The 23,371-nt window shown below is 43.4% G+C and overlaps 2 protein-coding genes across 2 annotated transcripts; one reads left to right on the top strand and one right to left on the bottom strand.

The window, feature by feature from the left end:
- The first annotated feature begins 55 nt into the window (after nucleotides 1-55).
- Fs(1)n (female sterile (1) Nasrat) lies at nucleotides 56-16,803 on the top strand. The gene is made up of 16 exons (XM_076443755.1): nucleotides 56-580; nucleotides 1,267-1,777; nucleotides 1,842-2,137; nucleotides 3,801-4,105; nucleotides 4,185-4,892; nucleotides 4,962-5,216; nucleotides 5,280-5,595; nucleotides 5,673-6,491; nucleotides 8,742-9,257; nucleotides 9,323-9,534; nucleotides 9,622-9,760; nucleotides 9,834-10,114; nucleotides 11,317-11,682; nucleotides 11,745-12,083; nucleotides 12,587-12,740; nucleotides 12,817-16,803. Exons 1-16 carry the CDS (start codon nucleotides 382-384, stop codon nucleotides 13,011-13,013), a joined length of 5,613 nt encoding a protein of 1,870 aa, XP_076299870.1. The 5' UTR covers nucleotides 56-381; the 3' UTR covers nucleotides 13,014-16,803.
- LOC143218358 (uncharacterized) lies at nucleotides 12,223-23,342 on the bottom strand. Its single transcript, XM_076443491.1, has 15 exons — nucleotides 22,655-23,342; nucleotides 22,474-22,592; nucleotides 22,324-22,398; nucleotides 22,190-22,232; nucleotides 21,798-21,902; nucleotides 20,819-20,937; nucleotides 19,037-19,153; nucleotides 18,507-18,638; nucleotides 17,312-17,446; nucleotides 16,747-16,843; nucleotides 16,449-16,604; nucleotides 15,584-15,806; nucleotides 15,115-15,174; nucleotides 14,786-15,030; nucleotides 12,223-14,725 (listed from the first exon to the last, which is right to left on the bottom strand). The coding sequence occupies exons 1-15, from the start codon at nucleotides 22,718-22,720 to the stop codon at nucleotides 13,517-13,519; spliced, it is 2,901 nt and encodes a 966-aa protein (XP_076299606.1). The 5' UTR covers nucleotides 22,721-23,342; the 3' UTR covers nucleotides 12,223-13,516.
- Nucleotides 23,343-23,371: the final 29 nt, after the last annotated feature.

Here is a 23,371-nt window from a genome sequence, read left to right as displayed (position 1 = left end):
TAAAGATCCACGAGCCACTTGCGATAAAACGTTATTTATACTTGCTGTTTATAATTGTTTTGTACAAAATGTTGAATAAAAGAACTTTCCGCAACGGAAACGGCGAATTGATATCGTTTGACCCACATCCACGTGAAAGTGTGCAATCAGCGCGAACGTGGTGTGCAAGTTGGCCAATTAATAAATAATTCAGCGAAGAAAGTGCGAGAAAAGAGTAGAACCGAGAGGAACACGTGAAAACTGGTTCCTGGCGAGTGATAACACGATCGGTGGTTGAGAGCCGCTGTGCAAAACCCTACGAAAATATTTGGATTCGTTCGTCCGAATCGTACACGAGCAGCAAGGTACAACTTTACGCGTCAGTTTCCACGCGAATGTACAATGTTCTCTTTCAACTGCTCGATCGTGCTCCTTATCTTCGTTTCAGCGAGCGTGATAAAGTGTTCCGATCTCGACGAATCTATTAAAAATCTGCATCAACTGCTCCACACTAAATCGCAGCGGGTGCAGCGAGATTCCGAGGACGATTCTTCGATTTGGCTGGATTACGAATTCAATACCGGCGCTGGGAACAGAGAAGGTAATTCACGGACTGCTAATCTAAACAGACAAGTTAAATGACAATTTCCTAGTTCCAATAAACCGAAAATAACGCAACAATGTTATTAATCGACTGCGGATTTCATGCATTTATGACAAGAATGGGTGGATGTGATTTAAAACAGTAAAAACAGAAAGTTGATTTAATGAGGTGCACGTGTTATTTTCCATTTATTAAAATTGTTGAAACTGGAAAGAAAGTTTTATATGGTTTCGGCGTTCTGTAATTGATGAAGACAATTTTTATGTTGCACAAAGGTGCACAGTCTAGATAATAAATTCTTCTGAGCTTCGTATTTGTCCTATTCATTTTTAGTCACGTCACAATTGCACTGAAATCCGCAGTTCAGATATCAATAATTGTAGACAACACAGAAACAAGTTTCAAGAATACCAAGAAAACGACAAATGGATTTGAAGAATTTCATTCTTTCCATTTTTCTGATGTCCTAATATTGTTTTCCGTTGCGGCTTTCTGGAATTTCGTCAAGTTGAATGAACTACGAATTGTAACTTTTTCAAGTTGACTTAAATACGAATTGCAATGTTTTCAAGTTGAATTAAATTGCATTCTTGCAGGTTTTAGATGGTTTTTAAACCTTCTTTTTTCAACCTTCAATTACAAATCAGTAGAGACATTTTGCTTAGGTTAGGTTTGAATTGCAGAAGTGGTGGTGAGGAACATCTCCGTCCACGAGAGCCGGAAGCTCCCGAAAAATGGCGCTTGGCGATACTTCGATGCAAATGGCGTGGGTTTCTTGGTCCACAGTGAACCATCGACGCTCTTGTTCTACAAACTCGATCCGAACAACGTTCTCACGGATGATCCAGTGTTCTTAAACGTCACCGGAGAGATATTAACGTACAAAGTGCTCGTTTCTGACAGTTTCCACTCGGCAGGTACTCCGGAAGCGGATGTGGTGGTTGTTTTGTGCGTGAAATCAGTTGGCGGAATCTTATTGCAATGGCACAGACTCTTCGATGACGGATCCTTTCGAGATTATTTCTGGCAGTGGGAAATACACAAGCGGATCAAACACATAGAGTACCTTCAATATGGAACTCGACACGAATTGTTATTATTCGACGAGAATGAAACGCAATTCCAGATACCGTATTCGCCCATCTACATTTACAGCTTCAGCATCGACTTCTTTACCAAGTCTTATCATTACGGGTAAGTTGCATTCTTTTAAATTAAAATTTCAAGCAGCTTAAGTGATTCAGATGGTTCATTTCAGGCTGAGACAAAGCACGTTGGCGCCAAAGGTGTTAGGCATTCAAGTCTGCCCGATCTACCAATCCATCTTCCTCGTTCTTCAAGGCCACAACGATGTTACTCTGTACGAGTACAGGGACAACATGCTCGGCAACATTTTTCCGGAAACGCAAACGATTAAGTCGCTGGACTTGAGGAACTTTGTCTGCTTCGAGAACGGCTATTTGCAATTCCTAGCTCTGTCTGGACCGGAAGCTGGCCTCTATCATTTCTTGGAGGGCGAGTTCCAGTACAACACGGAGTCTGAAGCTAATTTCAGTAAAATATTACCAAAATTATTTTTCAGTACTTGCTTCTTTTGTGGGTGGAAGCGTTCCGTAGATTTTAAGGCCACCTTCACTTTTATTTTTAAATGGAATCACTTACTTTTTGTATTGTAAGTCGATAGCCTTCATCTCCTGAATCTAATAGTCAACGAGATATTATCGAAATAACGTGTAATTGTTTCTTGGAAATTATTTCGATAATATCTCGTTAATTATTTCTAGACTCCGGACTTTTATGAAAAATTAAAAAGTTGTGCATCAATTGCAAGGCACACAGAAGCTATATTATATCAATTTATATTTTTCATTAATAATTTCAACGTAGTGGAAATAATATATTGAAATTCTTGAAGTTTTTTAATCTGCTCACTGTTTTAAATTGTGTCCACTCATTTTTCCGAAGACATATGAAGTTCAATTAGTCCAGTCAATGAATGCTCATAAGGAGGGTGTAGAGGGAAATGGAAGGAACACAATTTTTAACTTTGGGACTTTGTTTGAACTAGTTAGGAGGTAGACATACTAAAAGTCAGGGGGGCACGTAGAAGGTCCCCTTTTTCGGTTTTCCGCTTATATCTCGGAAACTATGTGTCCTAGCGAAAAGATCATTCTATACAAAATTAAAGCTGACAAAATGTGCCACAAAATTGATTGGATTCAGTTTTTCGCTATCTCGCATAGTTTCCGAGATATCCGCGTTCAAAGTTCACTAATTGTGAAAACGAAGAGCCTTATTTCACTAGCTAACTCTTCAGCACGATTAGTGAACTTTGAGCGCGGATATCTCGGAAACAATGCGTCCTAGCGATAAGATCATTCTATACAAAATGAAAGCTGACAAAATGTGCCACAAAATTGATTGGATTCAGTTTTTCGCTATCTCGCATTGTTTCCGAGATATCCGCGTTCAAAGTTCACTAATTGTGAAAACGAAGAGCCTTATTTCACTAGCTAACTCTTCAGCACGATTAGTGAACTTTGAGCGCGGATATCTCGGAAACAATGCGTCCTAGCGATAAGATCATTCTATACAAAATTAAAGCTGACAAAATGTGCCACAAAATTGATTGGATTCAGTTTTTCGCTATCTCGCATTGTTTCTGAGATATCCGCGCTCAAAGTTCACTAATTGTGCTGAAAAGTTAGCTAGTCAAATAAGGCTCTTTTTCACAATTAGTGAACTTTGAGCGCGGATATCTCGGAAACTATGCATAACAGCGAAAAATTGGATGGAATCAGTCTTGTGGCATATTTTATCAGCTTTAATTTTGTATAGAATGGTCTTATCGCTAGGTCGCACAGTTTCCGAGATATAAGTGGAAAACCGAAAAAGGGGACTTTTAGTATGTTTACCTCCTTACTAGTCCAAACAAAGACCCAAAGTTAAAAATTGTGTTCCTTCCATTTCCCTATACAATTTTTCGTTGACTGGACTAAATACGTTTTTCGCTGAGATGAAGGTGACCTTGAATTCTCCGAAACGCCTCCACCCACAAGAAAAACAAGTAGCGAACGAGATTGACCCCTCGAAGCTGTTTGAATTCCACGTTTCACAATTTTCATAAAATGTATCGTGGTAATCAAGTTGACTGGGACACCCTGTACAAGTCCTTTGTACGAAACACTGTGCATTGTTTAAGATACTTCTGTTGCAGTTACTTCCGAGATATCATGGGTGAAAGACATCAGGCTGGACACTTACAGAGAGGAATCATTGTTGCTAGTTCAACTAAGAAATTCGACAGTGATCGCCCTAGGCTGGCAAGGTTTAAGTTTCAAAAGGATCCAGCTACCGCACAACATCCTCGATCAATTCGATCTGTCGCAGGCAACGGTGATCCCGAAATTTGGATTCGTCCTGGGGAACAAATTCGTCAAGCTTCACACAGAGTTGAAAGACTTGCAGCATCCTTCTCAGTACACCATGGAGAAATGGTTGAGACTGCAACCTTTATTGAATGTAAAAATAACGTTTATCGAAAGCTGACTCGCTTATGTTGAACGGAACAATTGCAAACCGTTCGAAATGTTTTTTTCAGGATGTCTTGAACAGCCAAGAGAGTATTTTAGACGAGACAGAGGCGCGTCTCGAGAAGAGCTACTTGAAGAATCCCGTGGTGACAGGGTTTTGGAATATCGACGTGTTGAACGCAACAAATGCAACTGTATTTGATAACGTGACGTTTCACGTGGTCTCTGTCGGATCCACGAATATGCCCAAAGAAGATATAGCTTTCAACATGACCGATTACATGGAGGAGTTGAACTATTTGACCGATTTGGAAAAGAAACTCGAGGAAATCGATTCGAATTTAGAGCAGATTCGAAATTTGAACGTAACTACATTTGATTTCGACTCAGGGACCGAAGTAGTCGGAGATATCGACTTGAACGGAACCTTGAACGTGGACAAGCTATCTGTACAGTTTCTTAATGGTATCGACGTGCGGAATGATGATTTTTCTCCTGAAAATGGAGGCGTGATCGAAGAGACTAAACAGTTCTCCAGTTTAAGGGCTGACAACCTCGCTATCCACTCGCTGAATGGCGTACCGGTTACAGATATTCGCTTCGCGAGTTCGATACAGAATTATAGTGGCATTGATTTCACGAAGATAGATCGAGCTGTGGTCGAAGGGAACCTCTTCCTCGAGACTGTGAATGGCGTCAACTGGAAGGACTCGATGAGGAACGTTGTGTGGAAAAATAAGGACATGCACATCCCTGGAGACACAGTTATCGAAGGGGTAATAGGAAGAAAATGTTGTTGATAATATAATAATTCATTTGTGTTTACACAATTCAAATAATTTTAGTCGCTGAGCGCAGACACTGTGGAGCTAGAGACGCTAAACGGTCTTCGTTATCCGCACGACTACGTTTTCATCGAGGGTAACACTCCAGCGGAAGTGACCGGCTCGAAATCGTTTAATCAGCTGCGAGTGGGTAATTTGAGCGGCACCAAAACCATAAACGGTATAGATATCAATGATTTCGTGATTCTGGATAAAGAGAACGCGGTCGAAGAAGAAATCACGTTCGAGAACTTGATCGTGGAAGGTCTGCTTTTGGTGAGTTCTGAAAATTTTGAATACAGCTTCGCGATAGACTCTATGGATAATTAAACATTCCAGGTGGATGGCAACATAACGGGACCAGGCATAAAGGAAACGAAACTGTTGAACGAGACTTCCGAGATCGAGTCGCACGTCATCTTCGCCAACTTGACAGTACTGGGAAATGTAATTTTCGATAAGGCATTTTATAAGCAGCGCCCTTTGAATTTGGACGATCTGTTATTGAAAGATGATGAAGATGCCAAGATCACTGGCACTAAGACGTTTCTAGGCAACGTCGAGATGAAATCGAACGTGACGATCACGTCTCGGTCGATCAATGGACACTCGATAGAGGAGTTCGCGACCACGGACACGGATCAGGAGTTTCCAAGTAACAATTCGATTATTATCAATGAACAACTAGTAGCTCACTATCAATCTGTACTATCTGAATTATCTTATTTCCAGATTTGAGAAACATATCGTCACTCGTCACGTTCGGGAACGTAACCGACAGACACATGGAAAGCCTGGAAGATCTGCTGAACAAAACAGGAAACAGCAGCTGCCTAGGAAAGAAGATAATTGCATTCACATCTCCCATAGTCGTGGACGAACTATCATGCGACACCATTGATAAGAACGTCTCGTATGCTGAATTTTTGAATAAATTGAACAAAACGTTCGGAAACATTGTCTTCGACAGTCTCAGCTCAGAAACTTTAATAGCTGAAGAAATTGCGCCTGGAGCAATCAATGACGTCGATTTTAAAAATTTCACTGAACATCTAGCGTCATCGCGTAACACAGCCAATCACTCGATCGACAAGCTCGAAACGGATCACGTGGACGTGAGATTTATCAATGGGATGTCTTCAGAAGAGATCAATGATCTGATGGATCGTCTAAACTCGTTGCTGGAAAACATCACCAGCGGAAACAGCAGTATCGATTCTCTTCAGGTAACGGGGAAGATCGATGTCAACTCGATCAATGGAGTAGCTCTGAAGGATCTATACAAAGATCATAGAAACACGGTGATCTTTAAGAACAACGTTACAATTCGCAACCTGACGATCCAGGGATTACTGAATCGCTTTAACTTCTCGGATCGTGTCATGGATACGGTGTTGAAAAGTGACAACGATATCAAAGTTTACGGGCATAAAACATTTAACATCGTGCGTTGTCGCGAATTGGACGCGGTTAGTTTGAATGACCACCACCTGGAGAATATTTTTGATCCTAAGAAGGATCAGTTGTTGATGGGTCCTGTGATCGTGAATGGTAAGTGCAAATACTTCAGAAGAATATAGTTTAATATTCAAATGTTTATATCCGGTTGTCTTAACCTTCGGTTAAGAACTTCGAGGCGTGCTTTAGAGCAGGCATGCACAACTCCTAGCTCCAGGAGCGGCTCGTGAGCGGCTCCTGTTGCAGTTCTCTCCCCACCCTACGTGTTCTAGCATGCTCACGACCCAGCCAGCAAGCTCGCGACTCAGCCAGCAAGCTCGCGACTCAGCCAGCAAGCTCATGAGCCAAGTCGAGAGCTCCCGCTCGCGTTTCAGCAAGCTGATGACCCAGCCAGCAAGCTGAGGGCTCAGCCAGCAAGCTGAGGGCTCAGCCAGCAAGCTCATGAGCCAAGTCGAGAGCTCCCGCTCGTGTTCCAGCAAGCTCACGACCCAGCCAGCAAGCTCACGACCCAGCCAGCTCGGCTCATGAGCCAAGTCGAGAGCTCCCGCTCGTGTTCCAACAAGCTCACAACCCAGCCAGCAAGCTCAGGATCCAGCCAGCAAGCTCAGGATCCAGCCAGCAAGCTCAGGACCCAGCCAGCAAGCTCAGGATCTAGCCAGCAAGCTCAGGACCCAGCCAGCTGGGCTCATGAGCCAAGTCGAGAGCTCCCGCTCGTGTTCCAACAAGCTCACGACCCAGCCAGCAAGCTCAGGACCCAGCCAGCAAGCTCAGAATCCAGCCAGCAAGCTCAGAATCCAGCCAGCAAGCTGATGACCCAGCCAGCAAGCTCAGGACCCAGCCAGCAAGCTGAGGGCTCAGCCAGCAAGCTCATGAGCCAAGTCGAGAGCTCCCGCTCGTGTTCCAGCAAGCTCACGACCCAGCCAGCAAGCTCACGACCCAGCCAGCTCGGCTCATGAGTCAAGTCGAGAGCTCCCGCTCGTGTTCCAACAAGCTCACAACCCAGCCAGCAAGCTCAGGATCCAGCCAGCAAGCTCAGGACCCAGCCAGCTGGGCTCATGAGCCAAGTCGAGAGCTCCCGCTCGTGTTCCAACAAGCTCACGACCCAGCCAGCAAGCTCAGGACCCAGCCAGCAAGCTCAGGACCCAGCCAGCAAGCTCAGAATCCAGCCAGCAAGCTCAGAATCCAGCCAGCAAGCTCAGAATCCAGCCAGCAAGCTGATGACCCAGCCAGCAAGCTCAGGACCCAGCCAGCAAGCTGAGGGCTCAGCCAGCAAGCTCATGAGCCAAGTCGAGAGCTCCCGCTCGTGTTCCAGCAAGCTCACGACCCAGCCAGCAAGCTCACGACCCAGCCAGCTCGGCTCATGAGTCAAGTCGAGAGCTCCCGCTCGTGTTCCAACAAGCTCACAACCCAGCCAGCAAGCTCAGGATCCAGCCAGCAAGCTCAGGACCCAGCCAGCTGGGCTCATGAGCCAAGTCGAGAGCTCCCGCTCGTGTTCCAACAAGCTCACGACCCAGCCAGCAAGCTCAGGACCCAGCCAGCAAGCTCAGGACCCAGCCAGCAAGCTCAGAATCCAGCCAGCAAGCTCAGGATCCAGCCAGCAAGCTCAGGACCCAGCCAGCTGGGCTCATGAGCCAAGTCGAGAGCTACCGCTCGTGTTCTAGCAAGCTCACGACCCAGCCAGCAAGCTCAGGACCCAGCCAGCAAGCTCAGGATCCAGCCAGCAAGCTCAGGATCCAGCCAGCAAGCTCAGGATCCAGCCAGCAAGCTCAGGATCCAGCCAGCAAGCTCAGGATCCAGCCAGCAAGCTCAGGATCCAGCCAGCAAGCTCAGGATCCAGCCAGCAAGCTCAGGACCCAGCCAGCTGGGCTCATGAGCCAAGTCCAGAGCTCCCGCTCGTGTTCCAACAAGCTCACGACCCAGCCAGCAAGCTCAGGACCCAGCCAGCAAGCTCACGACCCAGCCAGCAAGCTCAGGATCCAGCCAGCAAGCTCAGGATCCAGCCAGCAAGCTCAGGATCCAGCCAGCAAGCTCAGGATCCTGCCAGCAAGCTCAGGATCCAGCCAGCAAGCTCAGGACCCAGCCAGCTGGGCTCATGAGCCAAGTCGAGAGCTCCCGCTCGTGTTCCAGCAAGCTCACGACCCAGCCAGCTCGGCTCATGAGCCAAGTCGAGAGCTAGCTCCCGCTCCCAAATCGTCCAGTTGTGCATGCCTGCTTCAGAGTATATTTTAGAATTTTGCATACCATTTAGATAACTGGATGTAAATATTTAAATATTAAATATATAATTAGAGGATTTGCTCTGACGACAAGAATGTGATAACAAATGTTTCTATATTTTTCAAGGAACCGTGACGGTCCGCGAGAAGTTCCACGCGACCGGAAGTATCGGCGACGTAAACTTTCAAGACCTGATGGGCAAACGTAAATTTCTCGGGAATAATACTTACGAATATAACGGGAACGTTCATTTCCCGGAGAATGTATCAATCGAGAACCTCGTGGTAAATGGAACAACTCAGGGCACAGACTTCGACAGTTTCTACAAGTCGATCATTTTTACAACCGAGAGCAACGTCAGTATTTCCGGTCCGAAAGTGTTCAAGAACTCTGTCACCTTTAACAATGCTTTCTTCGTGCGTGAGAAATTGAACGATATAGATCTGCAGAATTTCTGGAAGAACGCTGTCTTCGTTGACAAACCATTCTTCATAAGATCGAAAGTTGTCTTCGAAGATGATGTTAGGGTTCAGGCACACCTTATCGTGAAAACGGACTTCGAAGCAGGATCCGTGATGGGAGTCGACGTGAACGAATTGAAACTCGACGTTTTGTACTTGAACAGGCCCGTTTATATCGAAGGTAACTAATATTGTTTTCGTTAGTAAAACATTAATATTTCATGTTGCTTTTGCATTTGTCTGCAGAAGCTATCGAGATCAACAAGGTCGTCTTCCAGTCTAACATTGAAGTAGCTAAGTTCAACGATTTGGACACGAGATTACTGATATCGCTGAAATCCGATCAGGCTTTACCAGTGGAGGTTTTCAAGTGTCGGAACATCACTGTCGACAACTTCAAACATTTAGGGAGAATCAATGATGTAGACCTGACGACAATTCAGGAGACGACGTTCATGGTATGTTGGACATGCGGTGCATTGATTCGTGTAATGATTGAAACGTGACAAAGAAATGACCGAACAATTGTTCTACCCATTTTGCAGACCACTGGTAAGCAGAATATCACCGGACACTTCAATTTCACGGGGTTATTTCAGATTCGTCGCAATTTGAACGCGCGTCACATCAACGGCGTCGATATGGCTCGAGTCGTTTCCTTGAATAGAACCAGAACATTGAGAGGTGATAATTAAAAATTAATATCTCTGCATCATTTACGAAGAAACTTGTTCAACTGGATGATTGACTGTTCCAGGGAACTTTGTATTTGAGGAGCCAATGATCATGAACGAAAGTCTCCGTGTGATGAACGGCTACTTGAATGACATAGATCTTGCTCAGTGGGAGGCTAGAGCTGTGAAGACGAGTGATTTCCTGAAGCAGGTTGTTTCTGGGAGATGGACAGTAAATGGTAGCGTGCATTTTGAGAACGGAGCCACCGGAAGCAGCGTTTTAAATGGTATCAGGCTTGACGAACTGGCGGACACTTTGGGAAAGAGGCAATTGGAGATGAACGTCCTGATGGCGGAGACGAATGTACGATAAGCACGGGCCTAAGGACTGAGCATATCCTTGGGAGGGGGGGGGGGAGTGTAGCGAAAAACGGAAGGGATATCAACTTGTCTGCCATCTTGGATGGCAGCACTGTGGTGCACTCTATGGGCGACTTTAAATACATGCGGAATAACCTCACTCGGTGGTTGAAGCTCTAGTTCTGATCCTTGCCACATATTTAATAACAGTAAAGTGGGTTCTGTTTCCTGCTAAAGATCACAGACGCTGCACTAGTACTTAAAGTCGCCTATAGAGCGCACCACAGTGCTGCCATCCAAGATGGCCGCAGTCAACAATCCCTGCCCGCTCGCAGGACACCCCCTCTCACCTATAAATCTACTTTACGCTCAGTCCGTGACGATAAGCATGCGATTACTAACTAGACTGCGAATCTTTATGCATTTACGAAGAGCTTCTGTCTAATCACGCCTCGCTAATGCACATTTGGAGCCCCTACGTAGTCACAATCGCTATATAGAAGATCAATCTAGCGCGCATGGTCCCGAAGATGGCCCACTTTTGCGTTTTCGAGGCGTAATTCGCATGTAGCGGAGTTTGAGAAGCATTATGGCGGCGCGACAGTGCTGCCACCTACCGTGGCTGTCGAGCGACAGTGCTGCCACCTACCGTGGCTGTCGAGCGACAGTGCTGCCACCTACCGTGGCTGTCGAGCGACAGTCACTTGCTGCCGAATAATGCAAATTACGCCTCGAAAACGCAAAAGCAGGCCATCTTAGGGACCATGCCCGCTAGATTGATCTTTTATCTACCGATTGTGACTACGTAGGGGCCCCAAACATACATTAGCGTAAATCATTTTTATTTTTGCATAAAGATCCGCAGTCTAGTGATGATCACTCGTCGCAGGCCAATCACTGATGCCAAGGCTGTGGTACTGTGGTACTAAACCATACCCCCACCATAGCCTACTATTGCCCCTACGTTGTTTTCCAACGCGCCCGCGCGCTACACTCACCAGCGTATCACTCTCCTGTATCCGTAGAGGTACGCTGGTGAGTTGGTGAGTGTAGCGCGCGGGCGCGTTGGAAAACAACGGAGGGGCAATAGTAGGCTATGGTGGGGGTATGGTTTAGTACCACAGTACCACAGCCTTGGCATCAGTGAGGCCAATTTCTTCCCTACGGGTTCCCTCACCTTTATTTGATTTATTTTGTTCTCCGCAGGCAAACTTGGAAGACATATGCGAAGACTTGAACCGCCTAAAGCGAGCAGCCGAGAAACAAATATACAAGTTCAGCATGTTCGAGTATCTGCAGAGCATCGACCTCGACGACCGCATCGTCAGCCTCCATCATTTCGAGTTGGACGACTCGGACTACCTGATAATAAGCTGCGACACCTGCCGCATGCTGACGTACCTGTTCGCGAGAGGGAAATTCGAGTTAGTCGCCAACGTGACTGATTTCGGAGTGGTGGACGGATGGAGAACATTCAACGTCGATGGAACTCTGTATCTCCTCACTTCAGGGACAAAGGGTTGTGGCAAGAACTCTGAAAACTTGTGGAAGTTCGAGAACAACAAGTTCGAAGTAAGAAAGTCAGAAAGCGAAGAGCTTTTCGCGTTGTTCTTCATGAACGATTACTTTTGCAGCATGTTGGTGGCAAGGTAAACAGCAGAAAGGTGAACAAAGTACTTCAGACGATGATCAATCGGAAGAATGAGCAACGATCCTCGAAAATAAATATTGAGGACTTGGAAGAAGCTTTGTCGTCTCTGGCAGATGACAATGGCCGGAAAATGGTTGCGCAGACGGATCGGCAGCTGTTCCCCAGCAGGAACAAGGCACGCAAGCGAGGCGTCGGTAAAATAATGAATACAGACATTGGGAGGACGTCGAGAAGGCCTGAAATCTTGAACTTCAAAGCTGGAATATTCGAGAAGGAGATATTTCTGTACTATGAGGAGGATGTTAACGACGATCATATATTCGTGAGTTGAATACCTATCAAATCCATGCCAGATCCTCTTGTCGGTCACAAAATCGGAGTAAACCTTGCTGTAGAAGCGAGACCGAAATTTTATTTAAATTTCTAAATTATAGTAAGACAAGTGCGCGATAACTATACGCTCGAAGTGCAAAAGGGTTAAGTTCCATTTATTTTCCAATGTAATTTCATCGTCTTCCTTCCTGCAGCAAGGTTTACTCCGATCTTTCGCGATATCTAGTCTTAAAGGGTGGATAGGTTCATTCTTAATGCGATCGACCTGCCTTTATTCTTGGCATGGACCCAGTGGCGCGTTACCCTATGGGAAACTTTGGCAAATGCCCGGGGCCCCAAGCAAAAGGGGGCTCCGAACGCAAATCAAGATCCGAGATCTGGCTGAATTCGAATTGCACCTACAAATTTTGCACTCAACTTTGGAAAATTCGAGAGCAGTTTTTAGTTGATTTGATTTGGGACGAGCAGATAGATTCACATTTATCATTGCAGATTTGTGACAGCCACGACACGCATACAAAGATCCTCCAAACCATAAAGGCTCACAGGCCGACGTCGTTCGCAGTTCTCAATTTTGCGGGAAACATCGAGACGCTTCTACTTTTCGTCGAGAACAGAAGGACCCTTCAAATTTACGAGTACAAAGGTGAAAAAGTTCATTCGAAAATGTTTTCTAAATATTAAGTCGTTCAGTGCTTCGTAAAACATGTATGCTTTTTCAGGAGTACAAGGCTTCGTTCACAGGGACAGTATTAACATGAACATCGACAAGTTGGTCAATTTTAAAATTCGAAAACATCCTGGTTTTGCGAGGCGGCACTGTCTCGCTTCGATCCACGAGAATCGATTGACGATTTTCGAGGCGCAAATGTATGGCGAGAAGGTTGATATGGAATCGCTCAAGTGTTCCGTAGTATAGAATTAGATTAACACTATTAAATTATTAGAGCCACAGTCTGGAAAATATATTTATATTGGGTGTGAGTATTTCGGGAAACATGAAAAGTATTCGACGTAGCTAGAGTTCTATTTAAATATTGTGTTACAGCTCTAATAATTTGTTCAGGTTGATATGGAATCGCTCAAGTGTTCCGTAGTACAAAATTAGATTAATACTATTAAATTATTAGAGCCACAGACTGGAAAATATATTTATATTCAGTGTAATTATTTTAGGAAAAATGAAAAGTATTCGACGTAGTTAGAGTTCTATTTAAATATTGTGTTACAGCTCTAATAATTTGATCAGTTCGGAATAAACGCACGTCCGAGATATCGATTATTTATTTATCTAATTGTACATAGGAGTTACAAGCTGTGTTATAGAATTTCGTAGAAATTCGTCTGCGAATATTCCTATCGGTATTAATGTTACTAATACTGCGTGATTGTAGTTGATATTGCTGTCAGCGAAGAAACTTGTCAATAAACGCCACCCAACCGTTTGGCCTTGTAAAAAGCGATGATCTCTTCGTCGATTTCCGGATCACCTGTCAGAGGAAGCGAGTTTTCGAAACTGCCGTTATTGCTAGCACAGTCCGACTTCAAGTCCTCTTTGCTTCTTGCACTGAATTTTTCCTGCCGGTCAGCCGTGAAGCTGCGAACACTCGACTTTCTATCGTTTCCTTTGCTCTTGTTACTCTCCGTTTCGCGATTAGAAAAACAAACATTACTTCTGGTCGACTGTGGCAGCATGTCTTTCCGTTCGTTGCAAATGCTGGCTATTCGCAGCGGTTCTATCTGCGAGTTTACGTCGACGCGTTGATCGCCATTTTGTAAACGACTGCGGGCTGACACCGAATAATTGCCAGCATCATTTCCAGGCTTAGGTGTTCGCGATTTTTCACCGGTATCAAAATTCTCCGCGAATTTCGAATCAACCTGAAATGTATTCCTGAATCTGATGTCAGAATCTCGAGTAGGCGAATTCGACTTGGAAATCTGACTCTTCAGGATGTTCTCTGAACGCACAGACTCCATTCTGCATGATTTCATTTCACCTCGAGGCACATTGAAATGCAACATCTTCTCATAAAATGGCACTGATTGATCGGTGGACTCTTTAATAGTTTTATTGCGAGGGCTTCCACCATTTTCTTCTTTCATTATTACATCCGACAGAATATTTTTAGCCACCGACTTCTTAACTTCGCTGTTTCTCGCTTGTTTCTTCTCGGACTTGCGAACTGGTTGCTGCACTTCTGGATTGTCCAATGTTGTTGACGAATTGTCCAATGTTACGTTGACAACGTTGCATCTGAAATACTCCGGTTGGCAATTATCCACGGAACCGTGTTTGCTCGTTGAGGTTTGCTCCAGAGAATTTTTTCGCCTTCTGACGTTCGCTATGTTGGCAGCGAGAAAGTTAGTGCGGTCATTAACACGGTTGGCAACATTGTGCTGCGAATTAGCGTAACTTTCGAGAGTAGGGTTGCACTCTTTCGATCTCTTTTTGTGGTTTCTGCGATTAGTTGAATTTATTTCGTCCTCGACGTTCATTTTCGTATTTTCAATTTGATGTTTTGTCGGTGGATTTTCGTTATTTGTGTCGTCCATGAATTGTGCTGCTGCTAGAATTGAATGTAATGTTACTCGATTAAAATCACTCGTGCGAGGACAGCGGATTTTATGCATTTATGGCAAAAATGAGTAGGAGTAGTTTGAACCAGTAGAAAACATTTAAAAATATTATTTTGAGCCTATTAAACATATTGGGAAAGAAAATAAAATTTTTTCACTCCAGTTTGCTAGAATTAAGGTAGAAATAGGTGGTTTTATTTTGCATAAAGATCCGTCGTCTACTTTTGAGAATATCTTGTTTTGGAATTGTTTAAAATTACTGGAGTTGATCTCCGGCTTCAATTTAAATTCTTCGGAATGATTATCTAGTGTTCTCGATTTCTTAGTTAATTGTAAGCCCCCATCGTCAGGTAATCCTAAATTATAAATTAGTATTGTTTATCAGTTAAGCGTATGAAAAAAATAAACACACGCATAAGTGTCGAATACATTGAAAGGACCTTCCTTTAGACAGTTCTCCGTTTTCGCTTTTTCTTTGTTTAGCAGATCGATTAACAGTGCTACGTTTGCCTCAGGAAGTTATAGAATGAGCGTTAAACCTTCTTGATTTTCTGAATAAAAATTTCGTGAAGTCGGCAAGAACAGAAACTGTATTTGTAACTCCTAATTGACCGCTAGAGGGCAGTTATGTCAGTTTCATATCGGTGTCCCCACTCTACCTTCCCCCTCTACGACGCCATCCCCTCGATTCGTGCTCCCTCCCCTCATGTGGCGACTCTGGTAGCAAGAATAAAATCATTTTATAGAGCCCAATCGAGTTCACTTCCAAAAATATTTTTCCGAGAGATTAACAATGTCTATTTCGATGGAAATCTCCTAATTTTCTTAAAATCGATATTGTGGATTACTGCATTTCCTGGTTGTGTCAATATTCTTGCCGGGGTGCGAAATTACATAACATTAGGATACAAATTTCCTTGTCCCTCTGGAAAACCAGGTCTTTGTAGTACTCCAACTTTTTCAAGCAGCTTTTCGGGTCTCTGCTCAACTCGATAATTCTTCGGAAACTATCGAAGCAGTATTCGATACTTTTCGTGTTGTAATTCCACGAGATTTTGTCGTCGGAATCTAGAAAATTTCTGATTTGAGCGTCCAACTTCCATTTGTCCTCGGCCGTAAGTTCCTCGGAACGCTACGTTCGAAACAATAAGGAGATTAACATTTGCTATGAAAGATATCGCGATTTTCTACTACAGTGATGTCTCTATTGACGCAAAAAAGCTGCACGTCCTTACAATGTAACACCAATATTTAATCTTTTTTATGAAACTTTCATCAATATATTTTGATTAATAGAAGAGTCAAAACACGATATAATTTCTACTGTATTTAGTGGTTTAATTGACGATGAGAGTTTCCGACGCAAGGAAGGACACCGTATGGGAAGAAAAGAGACGCGGAGAGTCGCAGTCGCCGGCATAGTTCAAAGGGTCTCGCTTTACACGCGCTGTCGTTCTCTATATACGTTTGGCTCGGCCTTTGAAGCTCATAAAAATAGCTATGTACCCGCCTATGATCGACGCAACCAGTGTTACCAGACAGGGGTAATCGAAAAGGAATCGGGGGGAGTACAAGTACACCCTCTCTGATGACCAGAGTAATATGGGACGAATGGGAGACACGTTGCGCGTGCGCAAGGATAGTAGAAGGGGACAAAGAGCCTGGAGGGGGAAATGAGGTTGGTTTCAACGTCATTCTGGCATCACTGGACGCAACCGAATCCCCCTGAGGATTTTGCGTCAATAGAGACATAACTGTACACTGGTAAATGTACAGTTTGCCCAGTCATCGCTGTGATTTGCTGTTTGAGTTTCTCGATCTCCAATTTCAGCAACGCGTTCTCGCTTTGGATATTCATTTGTAGAACTAGTTTCACGTCGTTGTTGATTAGAGCCACTCTTTGGGCGAATCTGCACGTAGAAACTGTCTCCTGGCGACAATAAAAATTATTTCAGAGTAAATGTAGCTTCGAGAATGATGTCCGTGATCCGAGAGATGGGTACCCTCGAAGCTACATTTACATTATTCAGTTGTTGCTATTGAACGCGGGACAGTAGAGCAATTTACTTTACCTCTAGATTCGAAGACACGGCGCTTAGATTAGCCAACATTACGGTCATGCAGTTTCCGCCCAGGCTGTCTCTCAAGATCGATGTCAAATATGAATTTCTAAAAATATGTACATATGCAAATGATTTTCATGTCGCAGTCGATAATTTGTTTTATCCATTCCAGACAGATCAATTGTTCTTTGACATACGAAGGTGAAACAAGAATGATTTCTCCACATGAATGATTGATGATGAATAGAATGATTTCTCCACATACACATAATTGACGTAGATCTACAAAATGCACGTTTTACTTTTGGCCATAACGACAAGGGGCACCGATACGAAAATTAAAAAACTTGACTTTTACTTTTTCCTTCGCAATTCCGAACAGTAGCAATTTTTAACTGTAATTTTTTCTTACTAAATCTTCTAACATGTCAAGAAATCACATTTGGTTCGATTTTTCAAAGATTATTCGATTTTTAAATGCGTTCGAAAACTATTTCAGGGGCTGTACAATGCACAGTAGAATTGATAAATGAACCGGTCGATATTCTGAGAGGTTATAGAGCGAATAGAACACCTGTACGGAATGTGAGTGACGCTCTCCTGACCCAGACACACTATGACTTGCTCCAGGTAATGTAGGCTCAGGTTAATGTGCTTCGCCTCGGTCAGTATGGTGCCGCTTATCGAGCATTTGTAGACCCGTTCAGACCTATAGAAAAGTCCATGCTGAAAAATCGCGTACCGTTACAAAATTTGCCATCGGAGCCGAGAAAGCAAGCGAGAGACGCGGCGACGGCTGGAAAAAATAGCCGTGCAGACAAGTGGGTCGAACGGCAACGATGATGTAACTGCAACAAGAATGCGGGTTGCTAGTCAGCGAATTCATTTCCTTAATGCGACGCCAGAAGTCAACGCCTGATTCAGGTCAACTTGGGCTAGATCGTGATCACCCTTATCCGACGACATTTGCAGGAAAGAGATTGCGCGTGCCCTAATCGTATCAGATTTCTAAGAAAATGATATGCCTCTATCGTATCCATCTTTTATTTTAGCTCTTCGCGGACGAGGACCCTTTGCAGCGCTACGAATCATTTTGAACAGGCTGTGGCCCAACTGGGGATAAGATGTCGGTAAGCGAATCGAAGAAATGGGCCTTACCGACATCCCGAGATAGTAAGGGAGGAAGAAATCCCTTAGGGAGCAAAAAAAAGGTATGTACTAATCATTTATTACGTTCTTTACTAAATTGTGTGTTTTCAACTTCAGAAATTACCCCGAAGAGTAAACTATTTATGCAACTCTATTTATGTAACTCAATACTTATTAATCGTAACTATAATAAGCAAACTGTGTTGGGAAATACATATTCAGAAGAAAATTATTCTGAATTGTCGCATCTTTCGCTGACTAATCTTTGACTGCAGGGTAGCTATGAAATTAATCGACGCCTGACTGTGACGTTTCGCTGTGGCAGACTGTGCAGCGGGTCATCTACACTCAGGGGCCAATCATTTTCCACGAGGTGACGTCACCTGACTAACTATGCAAGGAGAGTGGACTTTTCTCTAATTATTGTCAGTTAAAAAATAACTTGAAGTGATAATAGTACTTCTTCAGATTTCTTCAGCATAGAAGTACTAGCTATTGTAACTCCAGGTTTTTGTTTAAAACTGACTGTAGTTTCTTTTTAGGTCGGTAACAGAGTCAGGCTTGTATATCCTGTCAGTGTCCTTGTACCTTCAGTGGATAAGAGAATCGTCGATACAAACCCGGCTAGGTCTACCAGGTGCACTTTCGCTCGTTTATAGTGATCAGCGCCGAACTCCTTCATCGAGATCACGATGGTAAAGATGCAGTGCGATCTTGATGACTGAGGGTTCATCGGGGTTTCTGTGGTGACCCTGCAGCAGTATTTTTCAAAGAGTAATCGATAATTAGAATTAAATTTGTTTTACAAGGATTCCTCTTCAAATTTCAAAATTAATTTTAGCTTGGAAATATCCCTCAATTGAAATTTTAGAGATAAAAATTTACATTAAAATTACCCTAAAACTAAATTTACTATAAGAGAGAATTCCTGTTAATATATCTCACAATTAATTTGAACTCGAAATCTCCCACTATTCAAGCTATTCTCCAGAATTAAATTTAACCTGGAAAATCTGCCTCACAATTTACTATTACAATTATTCTATAATTATATGTCAAAATTAATTTGAACCTGAAATTCGCCTCTCTTGAAGACTTCGTTAAATCTTTCAGATAGGGAAACAAGTAAAATTTGAAATGATGGACTCACCGATTGCTGTCGCCCACCAGAAGCAGTTCGAAAGCATCCTCCAGAGACCGGACACCATGAAAGCTGAGGTTCTTCAAATGTAGCTGTCCGTTTTCGTCTTCCTGGATAGTGACTCGGCTGGAAACGCATCGGGAAATCATTAAAATGATTTCTGTCTCGACCGAAGGGTCTAGTCAGCAATCGCTTGGGACTCGCGTGCAACAGATGCGATCAGAAAGTTTCGCGCATTACGTAAAACGTATCCCCGACTGATTAATCGAACTTCCGCTGTCGGCGACCCAGGAAAATGCTGATTAATTGACTTTCTTGAAAAAAAAAAATATTCCGGTTCGAACGTTGCTGTCTCGATATCATTCAAATTAATTGAATACTAAACAAGATAACGATCTCGGCTATTAACTTCGTGAAACAAGGGGCAGAGAATTTCGAACAGAGAAAGAATATAAGCGTTTTGTTGGCGCTGCGAAATGAATGCGAATTCCTTTAATCGCTCGAAGTGAAACTGGATGCCCTGGAGTTCCGCATTAGTGTAATGAAATCGGAATTGTCAAGCGGCGCTGTACACGGGGAACTCGTCAAATCATTACCGGACTATAGATGCCATTCGTCTGTTTTAGGCAAGAACGAAGAAAGCGTGGAAAGTTCTATTATCGTCGTCCAAAATACATTCAGGATTTTACACGCTCCTCTGAAAATAGTTGTACAGGTAATTGTTGGTATAATTGTTATTTGCTCTCGTGTTCTACACTTTCACTCCGCCGATTGTGTTTTCACCAATCTCATATTTTAAACGGAGAAATTAAATTGCAGTCCAATCGTCAGGAATTAAGAAATCTCACTGGATTTGGGACAGGAAATGGCTGGATTTGAACACGAGGAACAGATGAGGGTTAGTACACACTATTCCAGTTATTACCACGCTTATATTAGCTTGCCGAATTGTCGTTGTTCTATGCGTCAAATCTTGTAATCGAATTCTAAACCACTTCCCGATGAGCTACAGAATTGAAGCTTTAAACACAGCTCAGAGCTGGATGACAATGCAATATTTAAAAAGAAATTTGTTAAAAAGCGGTAGTACGTGATCGCGTTCAACCATCCCCACTCCGTGCGTCAGCTCTCCCTACTCCACTACGTGTTCCCAATCCGACTCATCCCCATCCGATGTTTTTTGATACATAACTACATTTTTTTTATTGCATCCTATAACTAATCGAAAAATACATTCTGAATGCTGATTTCACCGGAACGAGGAACAAAAACATTCCTAATGAACACAAAATTCTCTGAGAGTATTCAAACCTTCGGACATAGGATGAGCTCTAGCGCGGCCAGTCGAAGTCATCAGCAGTTTCTACTGGATCCGAGAAAAAGCTGAGGCCTGATCTGAAAGAAGTGAATCCGAAAGTAGAAAAAGATTGACGCGGAAGGATTCGACCGGCAGCCATGAAATCGTCAAAAGCATCCGCCTCGGACGGGTCAATCGACAAACGTGCGCGTTTACAATCGTTTCAATTTGTCTGTGACGAAAGTTCAGCGACAAGAAACAAGGAAGGAATAAAGGTGAAGCGGTGTTGCACCTCGCGAATGCTCCGTATTCGAACCCGGTCTTCGAATCATGGTTGATCGTTCGGTCGGAGCCTAACTCGGCCGGTGTGCCGGTGGTTTCCCTTAAAGGTGGATAGGCAGCCGCCAGTTTTCTTTTTTCCCCGGCGAACGAAATCGGCGAGTATCCGCGTCCGCGAACCTCGAGGGGCCGCCATTTACGTCACGAGAACTTACGGTAAATCTTCCAATCTCGTAACCGCGTACTCTCGTTGCCGCCTATCGAGCAGGTCGTAGCCGTTCTCGTTGTAAATCTCCAGAAAAGCCACTTCGACGGTGTACAGGTTCTCCGGCCGCTGCACGGAGATTCAAGAACGTGTACGGTTACTATACTTCTCCACTCACGAGGCTGTTCGACTTCGATTTTGATAATCGTTTGTGAGACGATGGTGTATGGATCCCTAATGATGTCTGCAAAATATTAGGTGTAGTTACTCAATAGTTTTAAAGATATGATCAATTAAATTTCAACCTGCTTACAACCTGCTAATGTAACAACGAGGTATGAAACTTTAATTGTTTATATCTTTGAAACTATTGAGCAACTACAGCTAATATTTTGCATACATAATTAGTGATCCATGTACCATCGATTCGCAAAAAAATTATCGAAATCGAAGTCGGACTCTTTGGGGTCCTTCCCTTCTAAGAAGAGACAGCTTTTCTTTCATTATAATTCCCAAGAAGCAATTTTCAGAGCTTTGCTATTAAACTAATTTAGACGAATAGAATAAAGTATTGGAGAATAGAACATTTTTATAAGCCACATATGCATAAAGATCCGCAGTCTATTAATGATATTAGTTATTTTAGTGGGGACTCTGACAAGGGAAGGACCACAAGTGTCCGACTTCGATTTTGATAATTTTTTGTGAGACGATGGTATATGGATCCCTAATCATGTATGCAAAATATTAGGAGTAGTTACTCAATAGTTTTAAAGATATGAACAATTGAACTTTCAACTTTTTGAAGTTCCATTAGCCGTGCAAGCAGGTTGAACTTTAATCGTTTATATCTTCGAAACTATTGAATAACTACACCTAATATTTTGCAGACATCATTAGGGATCCACATACCATCGTCTCACAAAAAATTATCAAAATCGATGTCGGACACTTGGGGTCCTTCCCTTGTCAAATACAGAAACGCCAACCATTTCGATGAGGTTGAACAGGTACTGCAGACTCCTGGGTATGATGCCTCGGCCGTCTATTGTTCTTTGGTTCCCAATTATCGAGTGCGTCTTCCCGCTGGCTGTCTGTCGAATTAAATTAAGGTTTGCAAAGGGTTTGGTCGAAAAGACAATCGAAACAATTCGATTGTATATTAAATCGTTTGTTTGTAATGATAACAATGATGACATTGATATTTAGGACAGAAATAATGCTACATTTTCATATTTCTGGAAGAGAAAGTCCAAAAACCAAATTCACAAACGCTAGTTGGCATTCAATTCAAGTTTCATGTATAAATTTTATTCATGGATTAATTTATTATTATTAGAATGAAGGGGATAGTTCTGAAGAATCGACTTGCAAGATTTACCTGGCCGTATGCGAAAACGGTGCCGTTGTAGCCGTCGAGGGCGCTTTAATAAACGGAATGGCACACGTGAATGAGCGAGCAGGTGGGGGGGGCTGGTTGTTTTCTTACTAATTAACGGGAACTGTTCCTTTTACCTGTCCATTACCGGCCGCGCCACGTTCTCGAAGACGTCCTCTTGCGTCGCGGATTCCTCGAACACTCGGAAGAAACTGAAAGTTTCGGATGTCTCGCGGATGATAACAGGAATTCCTCGTCCGACAGATCGACGTTCCGATATAACTCACGAGTAATTCCATGACTCCGGACGATTGTCGGGATAGTCCTTCGTTTTTTGCGTCGGCGAAACAAGATTCAAGAAGTCCTCGTCGAGGTCCTCCTTCGGACGACGATGCACCGTGTAATTCTGCAAATTTGTCGCACACTGTAATTTTCCATGTCGGTGTGTGACGATTTCAACGTGCATACCACCACAGACTTCCGGTTCTTTTCCGGTCTTAATCTCGCGTAGACTTTGATCGCATTCTTCACCATTTCGTGGCAGTCTAACCTGTTCACCTACTACGCAGAACGAACCCGCGGTTTAATAATCGACGACAGGCGATCGATTATCGCCGCTTTCGAAATAAATGGTTCGTGTTCCATCAATGACACACGAGATTTCTAAATAGCGAGTGGGTAATTGCTTGCAGGTGAAATCACCACACCGCGATAATATTTACCGTATTCTATTTGCTCCTTGCGTACACAGCCGATCGGAGTGAAGTAGGTGATTTATAATTACTGGTGCATGACTGCTTTTTCGAGGTCCCTGTTCTCCATCTCTGTACAGGGTGTTTCGTTTATCCGATAACGGAAATATCTCGCGACGCACTGAACTTACGAAAACAATTTCTTTACAAAAATTGTTCGGTATGAAGGGTGTTGGATTCGATTTTTCGCTCATATCTCGGAAACTATGCGTCCCAGCGATAAGACCATTAAATACAAAATTAAAGCTGACAACATGTGCCACAAGATTGATTCGATTCAGTTTTTCGCTATCTCACATAGTTCCCAAGATATCCGCGCTCAAAGTTGGCTAATTGTGCTGAAGAGTTCTTTCTCAGAATTAGTGAACTTTGAGCGTGGATATCTCGGAAACTATGCGTCCTAGCGAAAAACTGAATTCAATCAATCTTATGG

The sequence above is a fragment of the Lasioglossum baleicum genome, chromosome 19, assembly GCF_051020765.1.
Source record: "Lasioglossum baleicum chromosome 19, iyLasBale1, whole genome shotgun sequence".
Classification (NCBI taxonomy): domain Eukaryota; kingdom Metazoa; phylum Arthropoda; class Insecta; order Hymenoptera; family Halictidae; genus Lasioglossum; species Lasioglossum baleicum.
Note: the sequence above shows the minus strand (reverse complement) of the source record. Positions and strands in the feature narration are given on the sequence as shown.